The sequence below is a fragment of the Vidua macroura genome, chromosome 2 (assembly GCF_024509145.1).
Source record: "Vidua macroura isolate BioBank_ID:100142 chromosome 2, ASM2450914v1, whole genome shotgun sequence".
Classification (NCBI taxonomy): Eukaryota; Metazoa; Chordata; class Aves; order Passeriformes; family Viduidae; genus Vidua; species Vidua macroura.
In genome coordinates, this window is record NC_071572.1 from 49,381,528 (window position 1) to 49,406,403 (window position 24,876).

Consider the following 24,876-nt stretch of genomic DNA (forward strand, 5'->3'; position numbering starts at 1 on the left):
TTAGACCTATATTGTATGAAAACAAAAGCATCATTTTTGACTGCCCAACAAGGTCTTGCTCAATGGATTTCTCTGTCCAAGATGTGTAGATAAACTGTTTTCAGTAAGGTACATCCATGTTTTGTGTCTTAATAAGGATCCAATTCAAATTTAAGCCTTTTTTTTTTGTCAGGTAGGGGGGGAGCATTGGTGGTCTGCCAAATAAAAAAATGATGAAACTGGAAAACTTTTTTTTTTTTTAAATTTGTGTCTGATTTGGGATCTTAGCTTAGTACAAGGTCTCAACCAATTTGGTGATTTACTCTTCCAGAAGGGAAAAAATTGTCAACCTCAACTGGTGTACTGGTCACTGACTGTGATTTGATACAAAGACTTTTTTTTTTTTAAACAGTTTATTATCCAGTGTCAGGTTTGATGCAGATAATGTAAATTATTAATAAAGGAGAGAAATATTAGCATTTTTGTTTTCACAAAATTTAAGAATAATATGGGAGATTTCTTGTTTAAATTTCCTTAGACTTTTGCAAACCTGTTCATCCTCCATTTGCAAGTTCATCCGAATTGAGCATACAGTCAGGGATGCCATATAGCCAGGGAAGACTATATTAATATACTTGTTCATTTAATAGTTTTATGCAGTTATATTAAAACTGTAACAGAAACTAATTTTAAGTATACAATTTTAATTAATTGCTTATAAATCACTTTATAGCCTCCTGTTACCAAACATGTAATTAAAAGTCAAATCCACTCCACTAAACAACATATCTTAAGAGTCCATATCAAGTCAACTGAATTTTTGCCCTAAACATGCTTCGTTTTAGTTTCCAATTATGTGCTCCAGTCTTAAGTGCTTCCTGCAGTAAAGTTAGATTTTAAAATTCAAATGAATGTTTATAGTCAATATACTGTTTTATTAAATGGACTAATGATAGTCTAATAGTTGAAAGAAGTTGTGCCAGCCTAGATTTCCCTGTCTGCAGATGTTATATACTAAATACCAATCTTGATTGCAAGTCAGCCTAAATAGTTCAGTCTACTGTTTACATTTTCTGTTCTTCCTCAGATATCTCTACCCTTGGGGGGAAATTTGGTTTGGCATAATTCTGAGGAAAGCAAGGATCCTGCTGAATGCCCTCTAGAATTATTTCCTTAATTCAGATTTTTATAATAGGAAGATAAATCTTGATCTGATATAAACATACTTTGTGCTGATGACAGATTATAGTTTTCCTTAGAAGTGTTTGCAGGTAGCTGGTTTTTCATGAGATTTTTCTGTCCTTGAGATTTGGTTTGCAAATTCACTTAAGAGAGAAAGAAGCATCTTGTCACAACCTTTTATCCTTCAACAGTGTGTCTTGTTATTTTATTTCAAAAATACTACAGTTTAGAACAGTCACCTTCTGAGATATGATGCTTGAAGAAACAGAAAGTGTCTCTGTTACTCCTTTCACATCATAAATGAGTAACAACAGCACTCTGTTATATCAAAGAATTTGTTGCGGAAGGGATATTAGAAAAAACAAAATGGAAACTCTGATACTCAGTTTTGTGTTATTTGCAAGAACTCTGTGAAGGGCTGATTGTTCTGTCATGCTTAATTCCTTTGTTAATTTTCAGACATAGTTATACAAGAGATTGTTTTCTTTTTCACAGAGACAGACAAAATTAAGGTACTCTTGCCATTTATTTTAGTTCTTTGTCAGTCTTGTGTGCAACTGAAATTTCAGAAAAGGTAGAAGAGCTGGCAAAACCTACCTTCGAGTACAGGAACAGCTGTATTGACTTGGAGCCTCAGTAAGACTTTTTTTTTTTCCAGTAAGATCCTAAGTTTATGTATGTTTCTTCCTTGGATATTTGACCAAAACAGGCTGTAATTACTGCAGCCTGCTTATGCTTGCTTCTGAGAAGCTTTTAAGATCTCAGTAACATATTTGCTTGTGACTGCAAATTCCCATACCCACAAGGTATTACTGGTTGCTTGATTTATTTGTCAATGAACTTTGTTATAAGCATAGAAGACTCAAATTTCTGTCTGAGTTCTGAGTGTAGGGGAAGTGTGGAAGCCTAGAGGGTCATGGAAGATCTTATTTCTCAACTTTCAGCAATATGTGCTAGGTCATAAATCTCCTTAGATGTGGCAAGTGCAGATAACAGGATCTTGGCATGTTGTCCAGCATCAGTTACCAAAATTTGATGATTGGCTGTTAAGCTCTGAAGTTAAGGAGGGAAGTGTGAGACTTTGCAGTCACCAGTGTTAGACCTTTATGCCATGTTTACTCACCCCTGAGTTGATACTGCAAATGAGGAATGGATTTCTGGGCTAAAAAGCTTTGGACCCCCATGACTTACGTTATGTTAACCTTCCTCCAATGCAGCTCTGGCAGCTTGCTTCAGGTACTGCTTTGCGGTCTAGGCAGAAGCTGCAGTGCTGAGCTGCTGTTCAATACAGTGTCCTGTCAGGCTGCTTCCTTTCCAGTCCATGCTGCAGAGCTGCAGTCCAACCATCCATCCTCAGCTCCTGCCATTCTTGTCACAACTTCCTCCATACATCCTTTATTGTGTGATCAGTTTCTTTTTGGTCTTGTTCCTTTCTTATCTAGGTGCTGGTGGAATTGCATTTAGAACCACAGTGCTTCTCTCTGCATTTTCTAAAACTAGAGGAGGCACAAAAGACCAGCACACATATGGAGCACATAAGATGTGCTTCTTAGTAGTGTTTGTAGTAAATTGAGAGGAGAGAATCTTCTCAGCCAGGCATGGTGATCTCTTCTGTGTGTGATTAATCATCAGTTAAACCAATGACAACTGGTCTAATTGGTTTTTTTAGATGCTGAATATTGCCAAGGCATCATTCCTGAAAATATCAGCTAAATTAAATGGTGTCATAACCTAGGCTTTTCAGGTTCTATAGGCAAGGGTACATATGAAACATACATTTGGCTAGGTCAATCCAAAACCATCCTCGGAGGGCTGGTATGGTAAAGGTTGGAGGAAGAGTACAAATTGTGTCAGGTGGTTTTTTAGAACTAATTTCCTCATAGCATATCTTCAAAAGTTGTAGTTAAAATTAGAAGAGCATAGAATTTTTTTTTTTATCTACCTTTCCAGCACAGGAGCACTTCTTTTAGTTAATAGACTTAAGTAGCTCAAGTGTTAGTGTTCCAAACCCCACCACTGGTATAGAATATTGCTAATATTTTTCTCATTATACCATATTTCAGCTTTTGCTTTTAATTCATTCACTCATACCCCTACTTTAACCATACTAAATACATTTTTCTTTTTTAATATTCAAGCTTTTTTTAAGTTCAGTGCATTCTTTTATTAATGGAAAAATCTAAACAAGTCCTAGTCCTGCTGTTAGTATGGCATTTGGCATTTTCAGGAGGTGAAGAAGGATATGTTGATTGCAGTGCTTGAGGAAATTCAGCTAACAGCATGCTGTTTCCATGTCAGTAAAAGTGAGTGAAAAAAGAATACATTGCTTTTAAGAGGCATCCATTGCTTAGGCAGCACAGCAAAGGCAGGTCAGTGCTTTCCTTCATCATGATGCAGAAAAGCACTGGCATTTCAGAAGGAACTTGGAACTTAACTCCATTTTCCAGTGACATTTTACATGACTGTTACAGGGTTTGTTTAAAGGAGACTCACATGAACCAGTTAGTGGTATGTCTTGCTTCCTAGGTTTCCTCAGAGGAAGTAGGCACAGCGCTTAAAAGACAGCATCCTGCCATAGAAATTGAATTGCCTCTTATGTCTCCATATTGGGTAGCTTTTCAAGCTGGAGCTGTTTCCATGTTGAAGGAAAGAGGGTGACTAAAGGCATGCATTTGAATGGTTCATGAGACAGCCTTGCCTGCCTTGTATTTCAAGTCTTGGTAGTCTTTGAGGATGTTTCAGTAAGAGGGAGTCCTGATCAAAATGTTGGTCCCTGAGGCTGTCCACGTATGTATATCCTGGATATACATACATTGTCATACTGTTGGACCCACAGTCTCCTGAAATCATTCAGTACTAGGTTACAGTATTATAAAATGTTAGTGTTCTCAGAGACAGAGTGAAAGAATGAAGTATAAATGTACATTCGTGAAAGTGGATTTTGTAAATATTTTCCTTTAATTATTCATAGAGTGGGATGCTGGTATATCAAATCGACATTTTTAGGTGTGCTACTACTGCTGTTTTGTGCTTCTAGGGTTTGTCTGCCTTTTACCTTTAAAAATTGACTGAGTGACATCCTGTTGCTCAGAAGCTATATAGCTGTTATTGGATCTCTCCAAATCATTTGTAGATAAAAATGGTGTTAAATCTGTGTTAATACAGTGTTGAGAAATTAAGGATTAATTTCTTTTTTAAAGAATGAAATTCTTACTTCGAATGTATGAACACCTTCTCATTTTAGGGTTTCTAGAGCCATTGCTCATTGCATGAGCAGGTATTGCAATAAGGTATTGCAAGCCTGCATAAGATAGCAGGCTTGGTAAGTTGATGTGTGCAAGTTAGTAAATGTATTACCAGAACAAAAACATGTCTTAAACAGTGTAGGAATTGAAATAATTTATTTTAAATACAACTGCCTTACTCCATTTGTACAAAAGGATGTATCTAAAACAGTATCTTCTAATATACACATTCTCTTTACAGTTATTACTTCAGTAAGAATTTTGTTGGTTTTTTTTTTCCCCAAAGGAAGGAATAGGACTTAAAATGAAAACCAGGAAAAAATTAAAAATTGACTTATAGCCTGAAATGAAAAGTCCCTGTTATTTCTCTCCAAGATTCATTTTTGTAGAGTTGTACTTCTAACAGGTTTGGTGTCAGTAGACTCTACTGAAATTATCTTGGATGGCATCAGAATTTTCCTTAAATCAAAATTATTTTTAAGAGCTGATACAGGTTGTTTTTTTTTTTTTTTTTAATCTATGTACTGTTTGGTAGGCATTCATCTACTGCTAGTTATGTTTCTTGTATTGAGGAAGTCCCACATTACGTAAATGAAGTTTTTCAAAATATTACATTATTGAGGTGCAATCACTTTTGAAAACAGAGTTTTGGTGTTTTCATGTATTTTTTTTTCATTCTTTCCAGTGATTAACAAGACTCCAAAACTAAATTAGATGTTCTCTAATTTTCACTAAAGAATATGTAAATTGATCATCTGGAAGGCCATATTGAAGTCCTAAATGATTAATTTTGAATTTACAGATTAAATGTTAACATCTCAAACACAGGTTCAGTTCGAAACTAGACACTGCTGGTTTTTATAATAAGTCATAAATGTCATCAGCTATCCCCCATATATTACATTTTTAGATCCTAGAAACTAAGATTGAAATTGCAGCTTTTTTAGATCAAGGAAGCTGATCTACTACATTCTACTACAAGCTACTGTCTGTCATTTATAACTAATGTAGGAATCTAAACACTCAATACATTACAAAGAAGATGCATATCATTTGAAATGCTTGTTTTTATCTTTGCTGCTTTTCCATTGAATCTGTGCTGCTTCTGTGCAACTGTTTTCCACTGTAGAAACTCCATCCTGCTGCCTTGCTTCTCGTGAGCGTATTTACAAAACTAGTGATGTAGCTGGGCCTGCCTCTGCTATTTCATCTCTCTCTCACAAACTGAAGGGTGGGTATGCATGCCAACATAGCAAGGTTATTCAGATTTTTTACTTGCAAATTGTTTTGGGTTTGTTTTTCTTTCTCCTTCTATTCATTTTCATTTCATTCGTATAAGAAAATAATGTTTTGAAAGTGAATATTGTGGGAGCTCATCTGATGTAATCATTCAGTGTTGCCTTCCTGAGTTGCAGCAACTTCATGATACACAATCTAGCTGTCTCTGCTTTGTAGAATGGAGAGTGACTGTTAGTCTAATTACAGCTGTTTTCAAACAATAGGCAAACAAATTATATAAGGAGGAACAGTAAATAAAATCTGGGAATTTCCTTTTGCGTACAGACAGAGCAGCTTGCTGCTTTATGCAGTTTTTCCTTTGGGAGATTTTTCTTTTTGTGCTGATACTCTTTAATGCTGCTCAGGATTATTTTTCTCTATATGTGCAAATCCAAACCCTTAAAAAAAAAAAAAAAAAGGATACTTTTGTTGTTGGAAGCCATTGTTAGGCTATACCTTTCATAAGCAGTTTTGTTCTGGAATGTTTTCCTCATTGGTATTTGCTAATCATGCATGTACTTTAAATTTGATACTTTGCTGAATGGCTTCAAGTGTTATATGTCCTTTAAAATGATTGTCATCTTTTCACTTTTTTTTTTTTTTTTCATTTATGAGGCATTCTGTAAAACCTTCAATCTAAAGTATTTTCTCATCTGGCAGACTGGGAAAAATGTGTATAAAAGTAATTCCAATTTGCATTTCAGAATTTATCACAAAATAAGCATCTCAGAATAGCTAATCAGTAAAACTGGGGAATAACTAAGCTGGAGCAGTTGAAATGCTTGGACTGATATTTCCATATTTTAGCAAGAATAGTCATTTTATAAACCACAATGTACCATGTTATTTCTTCCCTTCCTATTCCACCTTCCCCCTTCCAAGTGAAAAACAATTCTAGAACTTGTAAAAAAAAGACAGATTAGACTCTCAAAATTGATTAGGATGATAAATACTTGCAATATTCTCATTATATTCTGTTGCTTACATTTGATGTATTATTCTTGAATATAGACACAATATTTCTTATCTGCTCAGAAAAGTATTAACTTCTGCCATATCTTGGGAAGGCTGAAAAAGATTCTAACTTTCAGGCGTGTTAAATATTCCAGTATAACTCATTACCTTCACTATTTTCCTGTTGTTAATTTTATTGTAAGGTATTTAAATATGGAAGTAACAAATAAATAATACATTTTTGTAACCTGAAGAAGCATTTTGGTTGCTAAATTTTGCTCAACTTTCTTCTAAATTTTTCTTGGTTGTTTCTTATATTAGGAGAGATAATAGTAGGAAAAAATTGCATCTATGAATTTTCTAGGGTAGAGGTAAGGGTTGATGATTGAGAACTGCATGAAGTTGCTTCAGATCCCATAATGCATAAGAAAATAGATACTGATTTCACATCTTCTAATATTGAAGGTACTAGATAAAAGGTGACTGTCTATCCTATTCCCCTTAGAAATCAGGGCTTAAATTTGCCAATACTCTCTGATTAATTGAAAATGTATTTTTTAACAAATACTTGCTTTCTCAAAAATATGCTCAGATAAATGCAAATAAGCTTTTAATATCTAGAAAAGTTAAATATCCCTAAGTACTGTGTCCTAATTCTGCAGGCTTACTAGAGAAACACTTCTTGTGTTTGACTAATGAAAACCCATTCAAATAAAAATTATTTAACTCTGCATTCAAGATTTTGCAGTAAGGATTTATGGAGAGACAGCTGTATTAACTGCTGCATTGCTTGCCAGTAATTTCCATATTGCTTGGATTAATTTTCAAAATACAGTTTTACAAGAGAGACTTGGTTCACAGAGGTATCAGAAGCAAATTGCCTTAATGAGCTGCTTTTTGCATATACTTGTTTTGTATGTACTTGTACTAAGCTACCTGTAGTTCTTACAGTCTTAAAGTTCTGTAGATTAATATATGTACAAAGTCAATGTGTTAGTGCATCGAAGTAGGAGGACATCGTTGACCAGAGTTGGCCATTTAACTTAGTGGTTGAAAAAAGTGGGTTTGTTGTTTTGGAGGGGGGTTTAAGTGTTTTGCTAGCAGAACATGGGGTAGATTTTGGACTTTAAAAAGTAGATTCCATAGATTATCCATTTGAGTAATTTTGAGCATATTTGCGGGCCTCTTGCCCAATTTGCTTTACTAACAGTGTTTACTTCCTACGATTCCTGGCTTTTGAGCATTGAAGAAAATAAATCTGGCAATATATTTGATCTCTGTGCAAGTCTCCTGTTGCAGTCAGCCTGTCACACATTAAGATAATAGATAAATAGTCCCTGGTTTCTGTTGCAACTGTGGTAAACTTAGTTAACTCCTGGAGTTTCACCTAAGGGTGTAAATTGGGCTTCCTTTACTAGTGTTTGGTAGAAAGAGTGAACTGTGCCTTTGATACCTCCATAGTACTGTTTTCTCTGTCAAAACTTTCTAACACTTGTTTCTGTGTATCTTTGGGAACAGAAATGTATCAAAAGTATTCTAGGGGAAAAAGATCCCTTCATGTTTCCTTTCATTTTAATGTGAACAGAAGCATGTATTTGATACTTACATTGTGTTCAGGTCTTCAGTCTTTGTTTTGTACTATTAAGGGTGTCACTGTCAACATGTAACAATTCAATTATGAAATATTATACAGGTGACCGAATGAATTTCACAGGAGCTGCTAGACCGATTTCTCCAGCAGGAAAATCAGACATGGCATCAAAGCACAGAGCTGACTGCAGGTCACCCAAGCTTGATGTGCGAATGAACAGAGCTGCTGCCGAGCAGAAGAAGCCCAGAAATACTGATGGCTTATCAGCCAGCGAGTGCCTGATGCTGAAATCAGACGCCGCAAAGTTGCGCTCAGACTCGCACAGCAGGTCTTTGTCACCAAATCATAACACTTTGCAAACACTAAAAACTGATGGAAGAACAACTCCTGGTCTGAGAGCTGAATCTCCAGGGCCAGGAACCCGATCATCTTCTCCAAAGACAAAGACACTTACAGGCATTAGATCTGGTGCTAGTTCTCCACGATCCTCGTCACCCAGTGACAAAACTCTACCTCAGAAACCTTCATCCCCTGTAAAAACAAAGCTTGATCCTCCTCGAGAACGCTCCAAATCAGATTCTTACACATTAGATCCAGACACCCTTCGCAAAAAGAAAGTGCCACTAACAGAACCCTTAAGGGGGAGGTCCACCTCACCCAAACCAAAAAATACTGCAAAAGATGGAAAACCTGCACCAGAAACTGAAAACAGAGCTCCTTCCCCTCATGTCGTACAAGAAAATCTTCACAGTGAGGTAGTTGAAGTCTGTACTTCGAGTACTTTAAAGACTGACAGCATTACAGATACCACCTGTGAAGACAACACTGAATTCAGAAGTGTGGACGATAGTTCTAATAAAGTTCATTTCAGCATTGGAAAAGCACCACTGAAGGATGAGCAAGACATGAGAGCATCTCCAAAAGTGAGCCGTAAATGTGCTGGCAGGCACACAAGACCCAAAAAGGAAAAATCTAACTTCCTTTTCAAAGGAGATGGATCAAAGCCCATAGAGCCTGCCAAGCAAGCAATGTCACCTTCTGTTGCAGAATGTGCTCGAGCTGTATTTGCTGCATTTCTTTGGCATGAAGGAATAGTTCATGATGCCATGGCGTGCTCATCTTTTTTGAAGTTTAATCCGGAACTGTCCAAAGAACATGCACCCATACGAAGCAGTCTTACTCAACAACCTGCAGATGAAAAAGAAACCAAGTTGAAAAATAGACATTCATTGGAAATATCATCTGCTCTTAATATGTTCAACATCTCACCTCACGGACCAGATATATCTAAAATGGGTAGCATCAATAAAAACAAAGTCCTCTCAATGTTAAAAGAACCACCTCTGCATGAAAAGTGTGAGGATGGAAAAACTGAAAGTACCTCCTTTGAAACATCCGGTCATCACACAATGAAATCCAAGTCTCCTCTTCCATTAACACTGCAGCACTTAGTAGCTTTCTGGGAAGATATTTCTTTAGCAACTATTAAGGCAGCTTCCCAAAACATGATTTTTCCAAGTCCTGGTTCTTGTGCAGTGTTAAAGAAGAAGGAAAGTGACAAAGATAACAAGAAAACCAAAAAGGAGAAAAAGAAAAAAGAAAAGGTTGAGGCTAGGCCAAGGGGAAATCTTTTTGGTGAGATGGCCCAGCTTGCAGTGGGAGGACCTGAAAAAGATACCATCTGTGAGTTGTGTGGAGAATCCCACCCATATCCAGTGACTTACCACATGAGACAAGCTCATCCAGGTAAGACTCCATGTTTTTAATTCCCATGTCCATCCATAAAGTATATTTCACACACGTGCTTTGGTGTTAGTTGCTGTTACGAAAGTGTCAGGCTATGCTTTCTATTATATACACTAAAATAAAAGTTATACTTGCATACAGATCAGTTGCACATCATTGTGTATAATTTTAAGTAGTTAGGGATCTGAAGTTTCTAAGTTGTTTGAAACAAGGTCAAAATAATGCTCTGACTTTACAGTAGCCCTTCAGAAACATGCCATGTTTTACATGTTAGGATTTAAAACTGTGCTGAGAAGATTGAAAATAAAAAATGAGATTGGTTGGAGTTTCTGCATTGACAGAAGTTTTCTGTTACTGTCCTACTGTCAAGAGTAGGAAACTTGTCTGCTGTGTCAGTACTGGGTATCAGTGACTTAATATTTTTGAAATACTTGTTGGTCTGTACTTTTTTTTAGCTCTGTGCAAAGTTAAAGTCCTGAATCTTTCTGAGAAACTCTAATCAGCAAAAGAATACCCTCCATTCTCTCTTAAGCTTGTTAGCTAGGAGGTGAGATTTTTGTGTTTGTTAAATTACAGATACTGTTGGCTAACTTAAAATACTGACTTTAACCATAACTTAGCTCTCTGAACAGGGAGCTGTTCATGCTTCAGACAAGTTCTTTACAAAACTTGAAAACTGCATTTCTAGTGCATTTGTATTCTTTAGACACTGGTGGGACATGTGGACAAGAATGGGCAAGAACCTTGTTTTGTAACCAATTCAGACATACAGAAAAGTAGAAAATCAAGCCAGGAAAAGACAAGCATCTTCCTTTCTCCCCTCTTCATCCCTCTTTTACAGCAATAAATAATAGAATAAAAACTGCTTTTGAAATCAGTTGTTCTCACCTTTCCCCCATGTAGGTTGTGGGCGCTATGCAGGTGGCCAAGGTTACAACAGCATTGGGCACTTCTGTGGAGGATGGGCTGGGAATTGTGGCGATGGTGGCATTGGAGGGAGCACGTGGTATTTGGTGTGTGATCGATGCAGAGAAAAGTATCTCCGTGAAAAGCAAGCAGCAGCAAGAGAGAAGGTATTTTCAGCTCATACCTTTAACTTTCTATCTGCTTAATAGTGCTGTGTTCACAACTTGAAAAGTTTCCGAAGAAATTTGGAATTTCATAATTTGGGAATATCATCTTATCCTCATTGTTAGGTTTAAGATCATGAAATACAAACTTCACTGGCTTCTGACAGGTTTTCTTCCCTTCAGATTATAGTGCTCTCAAATTTGTAAAGTAATTGTATTTTTTATCCCAGTATAACCACAGGATTGAATGTAATAATTTTGTTAAGTATCTGTCAGTTTATTTCATTCTGAATGGTTTTATTTGTTTGGTAAAATGAATGCTGTTTTAACCTCACGTTTATAGTTTCTTTAATGATCCAGATCTTTGCATACAAGATGCCACTAGAGTAGTTTTTAATGGGAATAGTACAAAAGGTGTTTTTCTTGTACTGGTTTTCAAGGACTAATTGCAAAATCTTGCTCAAAGTACGCAAATACGTTTATGTTAATAATGCTAATTTAACTTTATTTTTTAAACTAAAGTTTTTGAAACTTTTTGCACACAAAACTAATCCTGAGGCAAATGTCTAAACTATCAGATGTTCATTAAATGTTTACAAAGAATAGAAATGTGTTTTGTCATAGAAGGTATTTTGCAACAGGTAGAATTAAGCAGCTATATTATGAGCTGGGTTGTCAGGTTTTCCTGTGGTGAATTTAATTATGCCGTATTTAAATTTATCTAGATTAAACAATCTAGGAGAAAACCAATGCAAGTTAAGACACCTCGTGCCTTGCCAACTATGGAAGCTCATCAAGTGATTAAAGCCAATGCACTGTATTTACTGTCGCTGAGTAGTGCTGCTGAGCCCAGTATCCTCTGCTATAACCCTGCAAAAGCATTCCAATCTCAACTTCCCAGTCTCAAAGAAGGAATTTCTGAAGACTTTCCTATTAAAATGCCATGTCTCTATCTACAGACATTAGCAAGGTAATTAAAGGACATGTATGAATATTGATTTTAACATTCATCTATGTAGAGTATTGGATAAAAATGCATGTGTAAACTAAACTAAAGCTTACATAGAAAAAGACATATTTTCCTAATTCTTCATTATCATTTTTTCTTCTGTTTTGATCCATGATCTTGTTCAGTCTTTTAGATGGTATTTTCTCCTAGAGTAGTATGCCCTAAGTAGCTCTCAGATGCTAAATATTTTATAACAGTTCCGTTTCTGTCCAAAGAATTCAGAATTTCCCAAAGAGTTTAACTTGGTGTGTTAGTAGCAGACATATGTGCTACTTTTTTCTCTTCACAGTTAAAATTAGTAAAAAGGAAACCAGAAACTTGTGCTTTCTTGGTAATTCTAAGTAAATTTCACTGTAGTGTCTCATGTATGTTGGGTAGACTTCTGGACCTAAAATACATTCTGGAAATACCTGATGAAAATACTAGAAGATAGAAAAGGGTAATCCCCACTACGTGTTGTTGAGAATGCCATTGTATCTTCCATGAACACTTCAAAGTCACAACCAGCTTAAAAGCGTTAATAGGTGAAGACTATGTGAATGGCACTGGCTGACAAAGTGTTTGTGTGCATATGTGTGTTTCGGCAAGTTTTAATCTTTAATCCTAATTTTAAAATCTCATTTCATGTAGGCATCATCATGAAAATTTTGTTGGGTACCAGGATGACAACCTATTCCAGGATGAAATGAGATACTTGCGTTCAACTTCAGTACCTGCACCATACATCTCCGTTACTCCTGACGCAAGCCCAAATGTCTTCGAAGAGCCAGAGAGTAACATGAAATCTATGCCCCCAAGGTACTTCCTTGTAATTCTAGGTACTACATACAAAAGTTAAAGCAGTAGCATAAAAAAGGAAAACATTGCTGCAGTTAAGAAGCTAAAGTATTAGATCAGTTTCTGAAATGGCAGCATAAAAGCTAAAGCATATTAAGCTGTAGTTAGGAAATTTTCAGTGAATCATAGCATATCAGGTATATTTTCAACTGTTAGCAGTGAAATATGTTTGAATATGTAAATATGCAAGGAATATACAAATCTGAACTGAAACTTTTTACTGTACTTCAATTACTTCTCTCTAGAAAGATGCTGGGTTTACAACCCAAATACAAAAAAAATGTGTTCAGTTAATAAGGACTCTTAGCATACAGGGAAATTTATCCATAGCCTCTACTTCAGGCCTGCTTATTTCCCCATAGAGAAAAATTCTCCAGAATCTACAGGACTGAAAAAGTGATCTAAAGATCAATAATCCAAGGACTGTAACTGTTGCAAACTCTTTGAAAATATAGCAGGTTTTTTTTACTCTGTATCTGTTCTTTACCATAACTGATTGAGTGCAGATTAATGAGCTTTTTGAAAGGGAGTATCTGTTCTCCTTTCAGGATTTTATTCTGAAGGAATAAATCAGGAAGGAATTGATCAGGAGGAAATTTCATTACATTACACTTTTCAAAGCAGACGTTGCTGCTTTGTTCTGTGGGACATATAAATGTCACTGAAGAAATGACAATGCTGTCTAGGACCAAAAGTGCTAGATGGTTACTGTCAGGTTAAGCCACTTTCTTGTCATGTTATGTTTGCTGTGATCTAATTCAAGCAGGTGTAAAAATTTTTGTTTCACCAGGGAAAAAATGGTTCTTACTACTAATAATAGTCCAGAATCTACTTAGATGCTCCGTGTTTTCAGATGTCAGTAATTCCTCATATTATAGTGAGGATGTAATGCAGAGAAAATTTGCTTTTAATTTGTTTCTATTTCAACTTGTTGTATTTCATACTGACTGCACAAATAGTTTATTGGAATACTACAATCTATAATGTAGTCTTTTCAGAAATAGAACTTTTCTAACAAAACTCCTTAAGAGTGCATCGTATTGGTATATTCCTTTATTAAAACTGTGGACACCATGGTCTCCTGAGGCCTATAGGGACAGCATAAGCTGGGAGTTCTTCTGCAGACTGTAAGAAGTCCACTGAAGGTAAGGAGTAAAACATGTCAGAGGTATAGCTGTAGCAATTCAAATTTGACTTTAAGGCTAATGATGTTAGAAACTATTACTTCACATAAAGTTCAAAATTTCAGTTGGCTTGCATATTAAAAATTCACTTCATAGATGTTTTCACATGCATTCTCAGGAGAAGTTTGGTCTGAAACTTCAAATTAGGCATGATCTGAATGTTTGTATTTCTCTAAAAGAAATACCTAAATTCTTGGAACTCATCATGTTCATCATTACGTTTGTTTATAAAGCACTTGCATGCTTTTCTCCATGTGTAATTCTAATATGTGCTCCTTCTTTTCCAGTATTTAAACAGATCTTAGGTACATAAGACAAAGTTTCATGCAGTAGTAACATTGTGATTATGAAATGCATGTATCCTTATTAATTATTAGTGTGTAGTTCAGATACACTCTGTATACTTGTTAATGGGTGTATTACTTCACTGATTTCTTCGTAGTTTGGAAACCAGTCCAATCACAGATACTGATCTTGCAAAGCGCACAGTCTTCCAAAGATCATACTCAGTTGTTGCATCAGAATATGACAAACAGCACTCAATTTTGCCAGCACGTGTAAAAGCAATCCCCAGGAGACGAGTCAACAGTGGAGATGCAGGTAAGAGCACAGACATCAGAAGCAGGGAAGAATTATTCAAGGACTTGCAATTCTTCTTGGAAAGTGTAGACAAATATATATTTTATAAATACTTGTAGTGACTTTTTAGTTATAAAACAAAATACCAGTAAATATTAGGTGTTTGGTAATTGGCACAGAATTAGCCTAAAATTGGATTAGGATTTGCTGTAATTCTAAAATCTGTGGTGAATCTTCTGTGCCTGATTTAAAAGTTAAAGGTGGTATTTTCTTTCTCAGTTGAAGCATCATTTTTCCATGTTGCTTTTTTAATGTGGTTTTCTCTCAAAAAAAAAAAAATCTAAAAGTGCTTTGTTGCTATTCATTTTTACTGTGGCTATAAAATTGAAATGCACAAGGAATCTAATGTATGCATATTTTTATGCTTTTGAATAGAAGTGGGGTCCTCTCTCCTGAGACATCCATCTCCTGAACTTTCTCGGTTAATCTCCGCCCACAGCTCTCTTTCCAAAGGAGAGAGAAATTTCCAGTGGCCAGTACTGGCATTTGTAATCCAGCATCACGATCTGGAAGGACTTGAAATAGCAATGAAACAAGCCTTACGGAAATCTGCTTGCAGAGTCTTTGCCATGGAGGTATTCATGTACTGATGGCTCTTGTGTGATTAAAATAAGGTGGTCATAAATTCTGCCTTGGAAATTTTTTTTAAGATTATGCCATGTTCACTGTAATATAATAGTCATTTTTATAAACTTGTTTCAGCTACAGAGCAATAACATCTTACTTGAAGACTTTTGCATTATTATTTGCCTGTCCAAATCATCGGTGCACCTCCTGCAATAAATGGTTTAGGAAATGGTTTTACTCCAGGTTTGCTTAACCAGTTGGTAACTCCTTGTATGTAATTTGTTTTAGGCCTTCAACTGGCTTCTTTGTAATGTCATTCAAACAACTTCTCTTCATGATATTTTATGGCATTTTGTGGCCTCCCTTACTCCTGCACCTGTAGAGCCTGAAGAAGAAGAGGATGAAGAAAATAAATCAAATAAAGAAAATGCAGAACAAGTAAGTGAGGTTCTGCTGATTTTGTATGCAAATTAGAAATACTTCTATTTGAAAAACAAAATTCCTTCATCCTCCCTCTGTGAAACAAAACCTTAAATTGTACTTGAATTCATTTTGTAGACATAGATTAATTTTTCTTCTGAATCGTCGCTTTCTATGTGCTGATGAATCACGAGGTCTTCTAAAGCATTACTTCTTAGTATTCTTGGGAAATAGGAAAGCGCAAAAAGCGCAAGCACATTGCTAATCCATTAAAAATAATTTTGCAGGATGAGCTTTTTATTAGCTAATAATAAAAAGTTTTTTATTTCTCCTTTGCCCTGTGACAAGAGAGAAGAGAAAATATTTTTTAGAAAAGCTTTGTGGTTTGATTTACTATGTCTTTCCATGTTCTAAGAAAAGTCCATAGTTAATTATAAAATTGCATAGTTAATTTAAATACTGCTGTGTATGTGTTTATATATAAATAAGTAAATATTTGTGCACTGGGTATACTTAATTTAGTGATTTAAGAAAATCTATAGTTCTGAAAATGTAGAATGCAAAATGGTATAGTCTAACATCTCATACTTCCAAAAGATAGCTTCATATAACCTCTTCTAGACTTAGCTCTGATTCAAAACATTATCATGTCCACAATTAATAGCTCAAAAAAATTATGCTAGTGTTGTCAGTAAGTCAGAATAATCTTTATCACTTCATATCTAATCCATTTTTGAAAGTAGTTGTTCTGAAATTAGTCTTTTCAGCAGTGTAACCTGGTACACTGCTTTTCTGATACTGACACACCTAAACTAAGAATTATTATTTTCACAGCTCTAATGAAATGCAGCAACTGATAACATCAGCTTAGTTATCGAGTTTGCTATGGGTGGATTTTGCTGCTCAGATAAAGTTGGTTTCAACTGCTGGAATATGTTATTTATTTCTGGTTTGTTTCTTTGTTTTCAAATTATTGCTGTATAATGTTTCACATCTTTAAATAATGAGAAATATGTGGCAGTATACAATACACTTCCCAAATTCCCTGTTTAAGGCTCATGTGTAACTTACTGTAAAAATTCTCTGACAGAATTTGTTTACTTAATCTTTTGTCTCAGAAAGTCTGTTAATAACACACAAATTGCTTTGCTGTGTAGGAAAAAGACACACGAGTGTGTGAACACCCTCTGTCGGATATAGTGATCGCTGGGGAGGCTGCTCACCCCTTACCCCACACTTTCCATCGCCTTCTTCAGACAATCTCCGATCTTATGATGTCTCTTCCCAGCGGTAGTGCATTACAGCAAATGGCCTTAAGGTAAGCACAAATCCAGAAAATTCTTGAAAAGGCTGGAAATGTTGTAAAATTACAGGTTAAAAGATTTTGCAATGTAAATAGAAAACTTGAACACTTTGTGTGAGAACAAGCACATCTATCCTTACCACTAGGAAGCAGATACATAAAAGACACTTAAATGTTTATACATATAAGTTGTATAAAAGAATTTGTAGAGAGGAATGTACTTTCATTTAAATTCTATACTGTGTCCACTATGAAAAAGAAAACATCTAACAGAGTAATATGGAAGGATCTGTGTGTATGTGCATGGCTTTGTAGTTCCCTTTGCTCAGAAATCTGTCACCTGGATACTGTCTTCAAACTTTGAGATTTTCTCTGTGTATTTGTCTCAAAGACATAAAATGAATAATAATGGTTACATTTACTATTAAAATTCTAAGAGAAGTTTATTCCTGCTTTCTTCAAAATGGTGCACTAGAAACACTTGAGATCCTGCAAAATTTGAAGTTAAACTTTGAGAAACAAAAACTTGATTAATAGTTTCATGAGTAAGTGATGTTTTTTGCCAACATTCAAAATTTCTAAGTCAACTAAATGTGTTTTCAGGTGCTGGAGTCTTAAATTTAAACAATCTGATCACCAGTTCCTGCACCAGAGCAATGTTTTTCATCATATCAACAATATTTTGTCTAAATCTGATGATGGAGATAGTGAAGAGAGTTTTAGCATCAGCATTCAGTCTGGTTTTGAAGTCATGAATCAGGTAAGTATTACAGCTCTGGCTCAGAAGTAGAGATCATTTGTGAACAGTCTGTACTTCTGATGATGATTCTCTTTAAAAATTAAAAGATTCCTTATTGCAGTGCCATATTTCCTTGAACATATCTCAGTTTAGGATCTTGTCCCTGCTACTTAGGCTCTCATATTTAGTTTTAGAGATTCAAATATTGACCCTTAGCCTGTATATCACCCAAACCTAAGTTTTGGAGCAGTGCTTGTGCATGCTTGTTTGTAAGTGAAGTTTTTGGGGAATGTCATGGAGTTGGTTAAATTTTAAATATTGTGTACTTTCAGTTATTCTTTGCTTACGTCTTTTTCATTCTGTTATTCCAAGGAGCATGAATTAATACTTCTGTTTAATATTTTTAAAGTGTTTTCTTCCATTTACTAATATATTTAGGCATTTGCTAATATATTCAGTTCTTAGCTATTAATGTTTCCTTTGGCTTAAAGGAATGAATAATTTGAATCAATAAAGGACAAATTTCTTGGAGAGCACATTCATCAAAACAGAAATGTATGTGTGGTTTTAAAAATTGTAAATCATGACTGTATTTGAGCTTACTCTTAAGTATTTTAAAAATTCCCATTTGTTTTCACAGGAACTGTGTATAGTAGTTTGTCTGAAAGACCTAACCAGCATTGTTGACATTAAAACATCAAGCCGACCTGCCATGATTGGTAGTTTAACAGATGGGTCTACAGAAACGTTCTGGGAGTCAGGAGATGAGGACAAAAACAAAACTAAAAACATCACAATCAACTGTGTAAAAGGAATCAATGCACGTTATGTTTGTGTTCATGTAGACAATTCCAGAGATCTTGGGGTAAGAGGAAAATAAAACTCTCTCTCGTTGCTCTCATTGAAGGTGCATAGTCCAAGCTGTATGTGTTTATCAGTGAAGAAGCACTATTTTCTCTGTCAGTTGGTAAATCTAATGCAGAAGTTCACATTTCAAAGTGAAGTTTCTAAGTCCTGTGATTTAGAAAGCAGGAACTGTTATGATCAGACCAATCTCTCTGAATTTGCAGTTGCATAAAACTGAAACTGGGAAATAATTCCTAGTGGCATGTTCTATTTCAGACGCATTTTCAATCATTTAATTATTTTAAGTTACTTTTCTTGTTCACGGTTTCTGTGGAAGCATTGAAATTAGGAGCTTTGGAAATTTGGAAAATCCAAATTTTCCAGACTTTCTACATTCTTTTTTATTGATCTGTACAGTAATGTTACTAATATATCTGTATTTCAACTACAGCTTTTAATACAAAGAGCAGACTGTGTCAGAGAGCTGTATTTTAGAATTCTTTGTCCTTGCTTTTGATTACAGGGGTTTTTTTTGTAATGAAGCAATTTTTCTCTTTTATGTATGTACTCTTTTAATACAGAAGAAGTAGTCAGAACTGTCTCAGTTGAAGTGTTTCATTCTTATTTTGCTTGTTTGTTGCAGAACAAAGTGACCTCCATGACCTTCCTAACTGGCAAGGCAGTAGAAGATCTCTGCAGAATAAAGCAGGTAAACATTTTAACAGTTGACATAGAAAAATTGCTCTCATTTTTTGTGCACATATGAGAGATTTTTCTGAGCAAGTAGTTTCCATTTCTTACAGTAGATAAATTACTTTGCAAATATCAGATGTCATAATAAGCCTTGGAAAATACTGTATTATTAATGACAGAATTCAGTTATATATACTGACTGTTGACCAAGCTTTTACTCTTCTACTGAAACAGAACAGGGTTATGTAAAATGTTCCTTAGATTAATTTAGTTTTGATTACTGCATGGTAACTTATCCTTTCAGCTGGAGAAGGTTTCCCAAAAAAACTCCCAGAATACAGGCCAGAACTGATTCAGCCTTGCTTCCTCCTTGCTCTGACATTTTCCCAACAGCTTTTTACTTTCCAGCACACCCACATACCGTGTCCTGTCTCATGGTATTAAAAAAAAAAAGTTAGCATTGTCTGCTGTAGCACAGTTCAATGCAGACACTGAGAATTACTGTAGAAATGGGAAAGAATTTGATTATAAATGAGCCCGTGGGTAGGAGAGAGGGCTCACTTGGCTCAGGGCTTGAGCTTCTCTGAGTAGTGATGTGAGGCGCCGCAGCCTATCAGTGCTTGGTTTCCAGTAGTGACACTGCAGTTTCATATGAAATATATGATTCCATATAGTATTATTTATGGGGTTTTTTTTAAACAGTACTTTTTTTAAAATACACTTAATACACTTCATCTCCCTTTTTTACAGTTAAATCCTGCATGTCTTGGTGTAAGGGTAGCAAATCCTGACCTCCACAGAGTAACAATTTCTTTGGCAGGGGTTTGTGTGAATGAAGATGAAATAATGTATGAAATGATAATTGTGTGTTACATTTTCAGTTAAATTATAGAGGCTATTTTCTTCTTTTTTCATAAAAACAGTGACCAAATATTAGTTTTAAGAGTTGTTTCTTTAATATATGAACTTTTGCTTTGAGGATTAAAGAAATAGGTAGGCCACTATTTCTAATCAGCTTTAAAACAGATAAAACAGAAATGTCTATATGTCACTTTTTAATCTGAACTCAGAAGGTTGAATGTTCTTATAATTAAACATAAGTCTTACTACATAGGTTGGGATTTTCATTACAAGCACAGTAGTTGTTCTAGTGATATATATCATGATAAGTGACTTTTTGTTTGATGATCAGTTTCCAACTTTATATTCCCCTTTAATAGGTAGACTTGGATTCAAGACATATCGGCTGGGTAACAAGTGAGCTTCCTGGGGGTGATAATCACATTATCAAAATTGAATTGAAGGGTCCGGAGAACACACTAAGAGTTCGACAAGTAAAAATTCTTGGCTGGAAGGATGGTGAAAGCATTAAAATAGCAGGCCAGATTTCTGCAAGTGTGGCTCAACAAAGAAACTGTGAATCTGAGACACTGCGAGTATTCAGACTTATAACATCCCAGGTGGGATTTTAATGATGTGTTATACAGTGAAAGTTACTATGAATTGTCTACTTTCAATGCTTTACGTTTTAATGGAAAATGTAACATCTGCACAAGTTTATCTTTGAGATACACTATCATTATCATTGTCTTTCTTCCAGGTATTTGGGAAACTTATCTCTGGAGATGCTGAGCCAACCCCAGAACAAGAAGAAAAAGCACTGTTGTCATCCCCAGAAGGAGAAGAAAAAGTACACAATGTATTTATTTGTATTCTATCAATACTACTTTGCTGAAGATAATTATCCAGGATGATTTTCAGTATTTGTTCCATGGTGCTTAATTTTTGGATCAACACAGAAGTAAAACGTCACAATTGCTTATTTTTAATATATCATAGTGTATTTTTACTAGTAAACCATAGTGTCTTTTTCTTAAGTAAATGATAACTGAGGCATATGCATTTAATGGAAGCACCATAGTAATGGTGATGCAAATGATGCCTACAATTACAGAAATACTTAACACCTGTAGTAATGGTCAGCCTGAAAGTCCTGGCCATTATCTTTTGCCTCAAGAGAGGCTCTCCTAATATGTAGAGAAAAAGTATGTAGAAACTGCACTCCACTTGTTTTGCCTATTATTTCATTTGATGCTTCAATTCTTCTTACAAAGAGAAAGTTAATACATTGAAAAGATACTTATTAAGCATAGTTAAATTGATCTTGATTATATATCTTCCTGTGAAAAAAGCTACTAACTTACAAAAAAGTTTGTTGATACATTCCATGTTAATTGCTGCAGTAATTAGGAAGTGTTCTTGAAACTTGTGATCTAATATTAAATATGCTTTTTATGAAGGCAACATCAGATGCAGACCTGAAGGAGCACATGGTAGGGATCATATTCAGCCGGAGCAAACTGACAAATTTGCAGAAACAGGTTTGTTCCTTTCGAAATTATTTGAGGATTAAATATTAGTATCTTGTAATAAAAAAGCTCAATTTCAGTGAATATTGCTGTGAAGATTTTTGCAACAGTAGAGCTGTTGATTAATTTTGAAATTTTTTAGTTTAGTAAGTTAAGCAGAATCTACTCTTCTGTCACTCATCTTAGCAAACATAGTAGTCTCCTAAAAATGCTTTTTTACCATGTTATTGTTCCTAAAATTTTTCTAAGCTTTCTGATTATTAAACTGAACAAGAGACTATTTTAATAAGTACTTTTTATTTGTGTGTGTTGAGTAAATGTATTTCTTAGAGGGTTTATGTGGAGTGGATTTTTTGGCCTGAATTCTATGCAAAAAGTAAATTAAAAGGCAGGCTCTGAAATAAAATAAAAAATAATTTCAATTAAATTTTCCAGAACGATGATGAGCAAATTCAGCATTTTATTCTTCATTTGAATTTTTGCTAAAAAGTAATTTAAATACAGGCCAAATTTCACAGGTTTCCTATTTTAGCCATAGTTGTGAAGGTACCTAAACCGCAACATTTTGCACTTGCTAAAAGTTTTTAAGAGCTGCTGTGCGTTTGGCTTCTGTTTGGCAGGTGTGTGCCCACATCGTGCAGGCCATACGGATGGAGGCGACGCGCGTGCGCGAGGAGTGGGAGCACGCCATCTCCAGCAAGGAGAACGCCAACTCGCAGCCCAGCGACGAGGACGCCTCCTCGGACGCCTACTGCTTTGAGCTGCTCTCCATGGTCCTGGCGCTCAGCGGCTCCAACGTGGGCCGCCAGTACCTGGCCCAGCAGCTCACTCTGCTCCAGGACCTCTTCTCCCTGCTACACACGGCTTCTCCCAGGGTGCAGAGGCAGGTCAGTGCTGACCGCTCCTCCACTGTCTTGGTGTTGCAGGAAAAGTGTCTTCGGAATCCTAAAATCATGTGCTTGAAAAAAGTATGGAATTTCTTTTGGGAATTGAAGTGCCAGGTTTTAGGGTGCTTGTTTTTTTTAATGATTAGAGCGTGGTAGAAGTGTCTGTCAGATGAACAGCACAGTGGTTTTCAGTATTTCCTGTTATGTGAATATAATGCCCATGTAGCCTGTGTAGGCAAGATGAGAAGTTTTTAATTACCAGAGTCGGTTATGGCATGAGTCCTTAGTGTCTGTGTCTTACGCTCAGGCTCTAAGTGTAGTAGTGTGGAGCTAGACAGCTCCTTTCTACTCTTGGTATCCTCAAGATGAGTTTTAATCTGTTTCTTTCTGAATTCGAGTGTTGTCCAAGTATATGTAGTTATATGCACATAATGTATAACCACATATATAGATGTTTAATAATGTTTATAATATATAAACATATAAATATTTGCATTAGTGCAGTTAATGCACTGTTTTGTTGCTAGGTGCTGTGCCTTCTTCAGGTGGATTTTAAGTTTCTTTGCAGAAGCTTTTGTCTCATACTCTTTATTCTTCCTTTTACAATTTTTGAGCTCAACTTGCTTGGAGGCAGATACTTAGTAGTTGTGATACATTGCAGATATGCAATAGCTTTTCAAGAGATCATTGAGGGCTTGCAAAATTACATATGAAATATTAAGTCCTTAAGCTTTCATCAGCTTTCATGCTGATTTGGACCAAACTTTTCATAATATGTGCAATTTCAACCCAGTTTCACCAGTTGGCAAGGTTATATCATTTCAAGACAACTCTTGTTGGGTCCAGAGCTATTGACACAGCAAAAATTCCCAGTTAGACTATCAAAAGGAAAAACAAAGGCACCGGAAAAGAGTATTATAATTCTCTGTACCTCAGGCAAGTAGTTTGTTTTCAGAAGTCTAAAGTGTCTCTCACAGTTCTACCACAGTTTCTGACATCTCAATAATGCATGTGAAGTGGCTACCATGCAAGCAAATCAAAGTTGTACAAACAACTGTATCACTCTTACCCTAAGTCCAGTGCCAAACATAATTTTGTTAGTATGTGGCGACTAAGTATTGTTTGAGTGAGATCAGGTTTAGACTCTTTGGCCTTGTCTTGCTGCTTACATTAATAAACACTTCATCATAAGATAGAAATACTCAGAATTTCTTACAGGAGTAATTAAGCACAGCTATGAGATTGACTCCTTCCAACTGAAAAGGTAGAAGAAGAAGAATTCTGTGATTTTGCTTGAAAACTCCAGTTGTCTTGGTAAGAACTGTGGTGTTTTGGTTTTTTTTCTCCAGGTAACATCATTACTGAGGCGTGTTTTGCCCGAGGTAACCCCCAGTCGCCTGGCAAGTATTATAGGGGTGAAGTCTCTGCCACCAGCAGATATAAGTGATATAATTCACTCAACAGAAAAAGGAGATTGGAACAAACTAGGTATCTTGGACATGTTTTTGGGATGCATTGCCAAAGCTCTCACTGTACAGCTAAAAGCCAAAGGAACTACTATCACAGGGACAGCTGGCACTACTGCAGGCAAAGGAGTTACTACAGTCACACTTCCAATGATCTTCAATTCCAGGTTTGTTTAAAAATATGTAACAAAGTACAACCTACTGTATGCTGAGTATGTACACTATTTCTTTGTGCTGGATTTTGACAAATACTAACAATTTGAGTTTATTTCATCTATTACCATTTATCCTTTGCAGCTATATTCGGCGAGGTGAAAGTCATTGGTGGATGAAGGGGTCAACACCTACCCAGATTTCAGAGATCATCATTAAGCTCATTAAAGACATGGCAGCAGTGAGTTTCTATCCTTTAATGTGGATGATACTTTAATAATTTCTAATAATGAAAAATACGTTTTTTTATTACTTTTGTTACAGTTAGAATCAGATTGAGCTGTTAAATGTGAATTGGTCTCAAGAAAAAAAACCCATACCGTTTTCTAGATAGAGTCTAGGGTTAAAAGCAGTAGCAACTGAGTTCTGATTCTGCAAAACAGAAATCTAGTTTTGAAATAAGCTTTTTAAAAAGTTGCTTATACTAGAAATGTAAGAGATAAACAATAATTGTGGGTCATTTTCTAACATTATTAACTTCAAAGTTTAATTTTTAAATCTTGAGCACTCAGAACTTCAACTGAAAAGCAAAACTGATCTGTGAAGTAAAATAACAGCATTGTTTTCATGTAACTGTAGACTTACTGTATGGATTGTCTGGTTGAGATTGACTTCTTTCAGTCACTGAAATCTACACTTATAGTTACTTATTACTTTAT

The 24,876-nt window shown here is 35.6% G+C and overlaps 1 protein-coding gene across 17 annotated transcripts in view; it reads left to right on the forward strand.

Moving 5' to 3' along the window:
• Nucleotides 1-24,876, forward strand: part of MYCBP2 (MYC binding protein 2) — a 173,723-nt gene that overhangs the window by 135,130 nt on the left and 13,717 nt on the right. For 16 of the 17 annotated variants that reach the window (XM_054001515.1, XM_054001546.1, XM_054001577.1 and 13 more), the window contains 17 exons: nucleotides 8,332-9,975; nucleotides 10,879-11,048; nucleotides 11,771-12,015; nucleotides 12,685-12,852; nucleotides 14,518-14,675; nucleotides 15,090-15,289; nucleotides 15,570-15,719; nucleotides 16,859-17,019; nucleotides 17,608-17,764; nucleotides 18,384-18,608; nucleotides 19,233-19,298; nucleotides 20,503-20,742; nucleotides 20,883-20,981; nucleotides 21,583-21,663; nucleotides 22,272-22,538; nucleotides 23,888-24,171; nucleotides 24,302-24,398. In XM_054001515.1, coding sequence (XP_053857490.1) covers nucleotides 8,332-9,975; nucleotides 10,879-11,048; nucleotides 11,771-12,015; nucleotides 12,685-12,852; nucleotides 14,518-14,675; nucleotides 15,090-15,289; nucleotides 15,570-15,719; nucleotides 16,859-17,019; nucleotides 17,608-17,764; nucleotides 18,384-18,608; nucleotides 19,233-19,298; nucleotides 20,503-20,742; nucleotides 20,883-20,981; nucleotides 21,583-21,663; nucleotides 22,272-22,538; nucleotides 23,888-24,171; nucleotides 24,302-24,398 — 4,412 coding nt within the window. The remainder of the gene's footprint in view (nucleotides 1-8,331; nucleotides 9,976-10,878; nucleotides 11,049-11,770; nucleotides 12,016-12,684; nucleotides 12,853-14,517; nucleotides 14,676-15,089; nucleotides 15,290-15,569; nucleotides 15,720-16,858; nucleotides 17,020-17,607; nucleotides 17,765-18,383; nucleotides 18,609-19,232; nucleotides 19,299-20,502; nucleotides 20,743-20,882; nucleotides 20,982-21,582; nucleotides 21,664-22,271; nucleotides 22,539-23,887; nucleotides 24,172-24,301; nucleotides 24,399-24,876) is intronic. The other variant, XM_054001538.1, reaches the window with a different exon arrangement.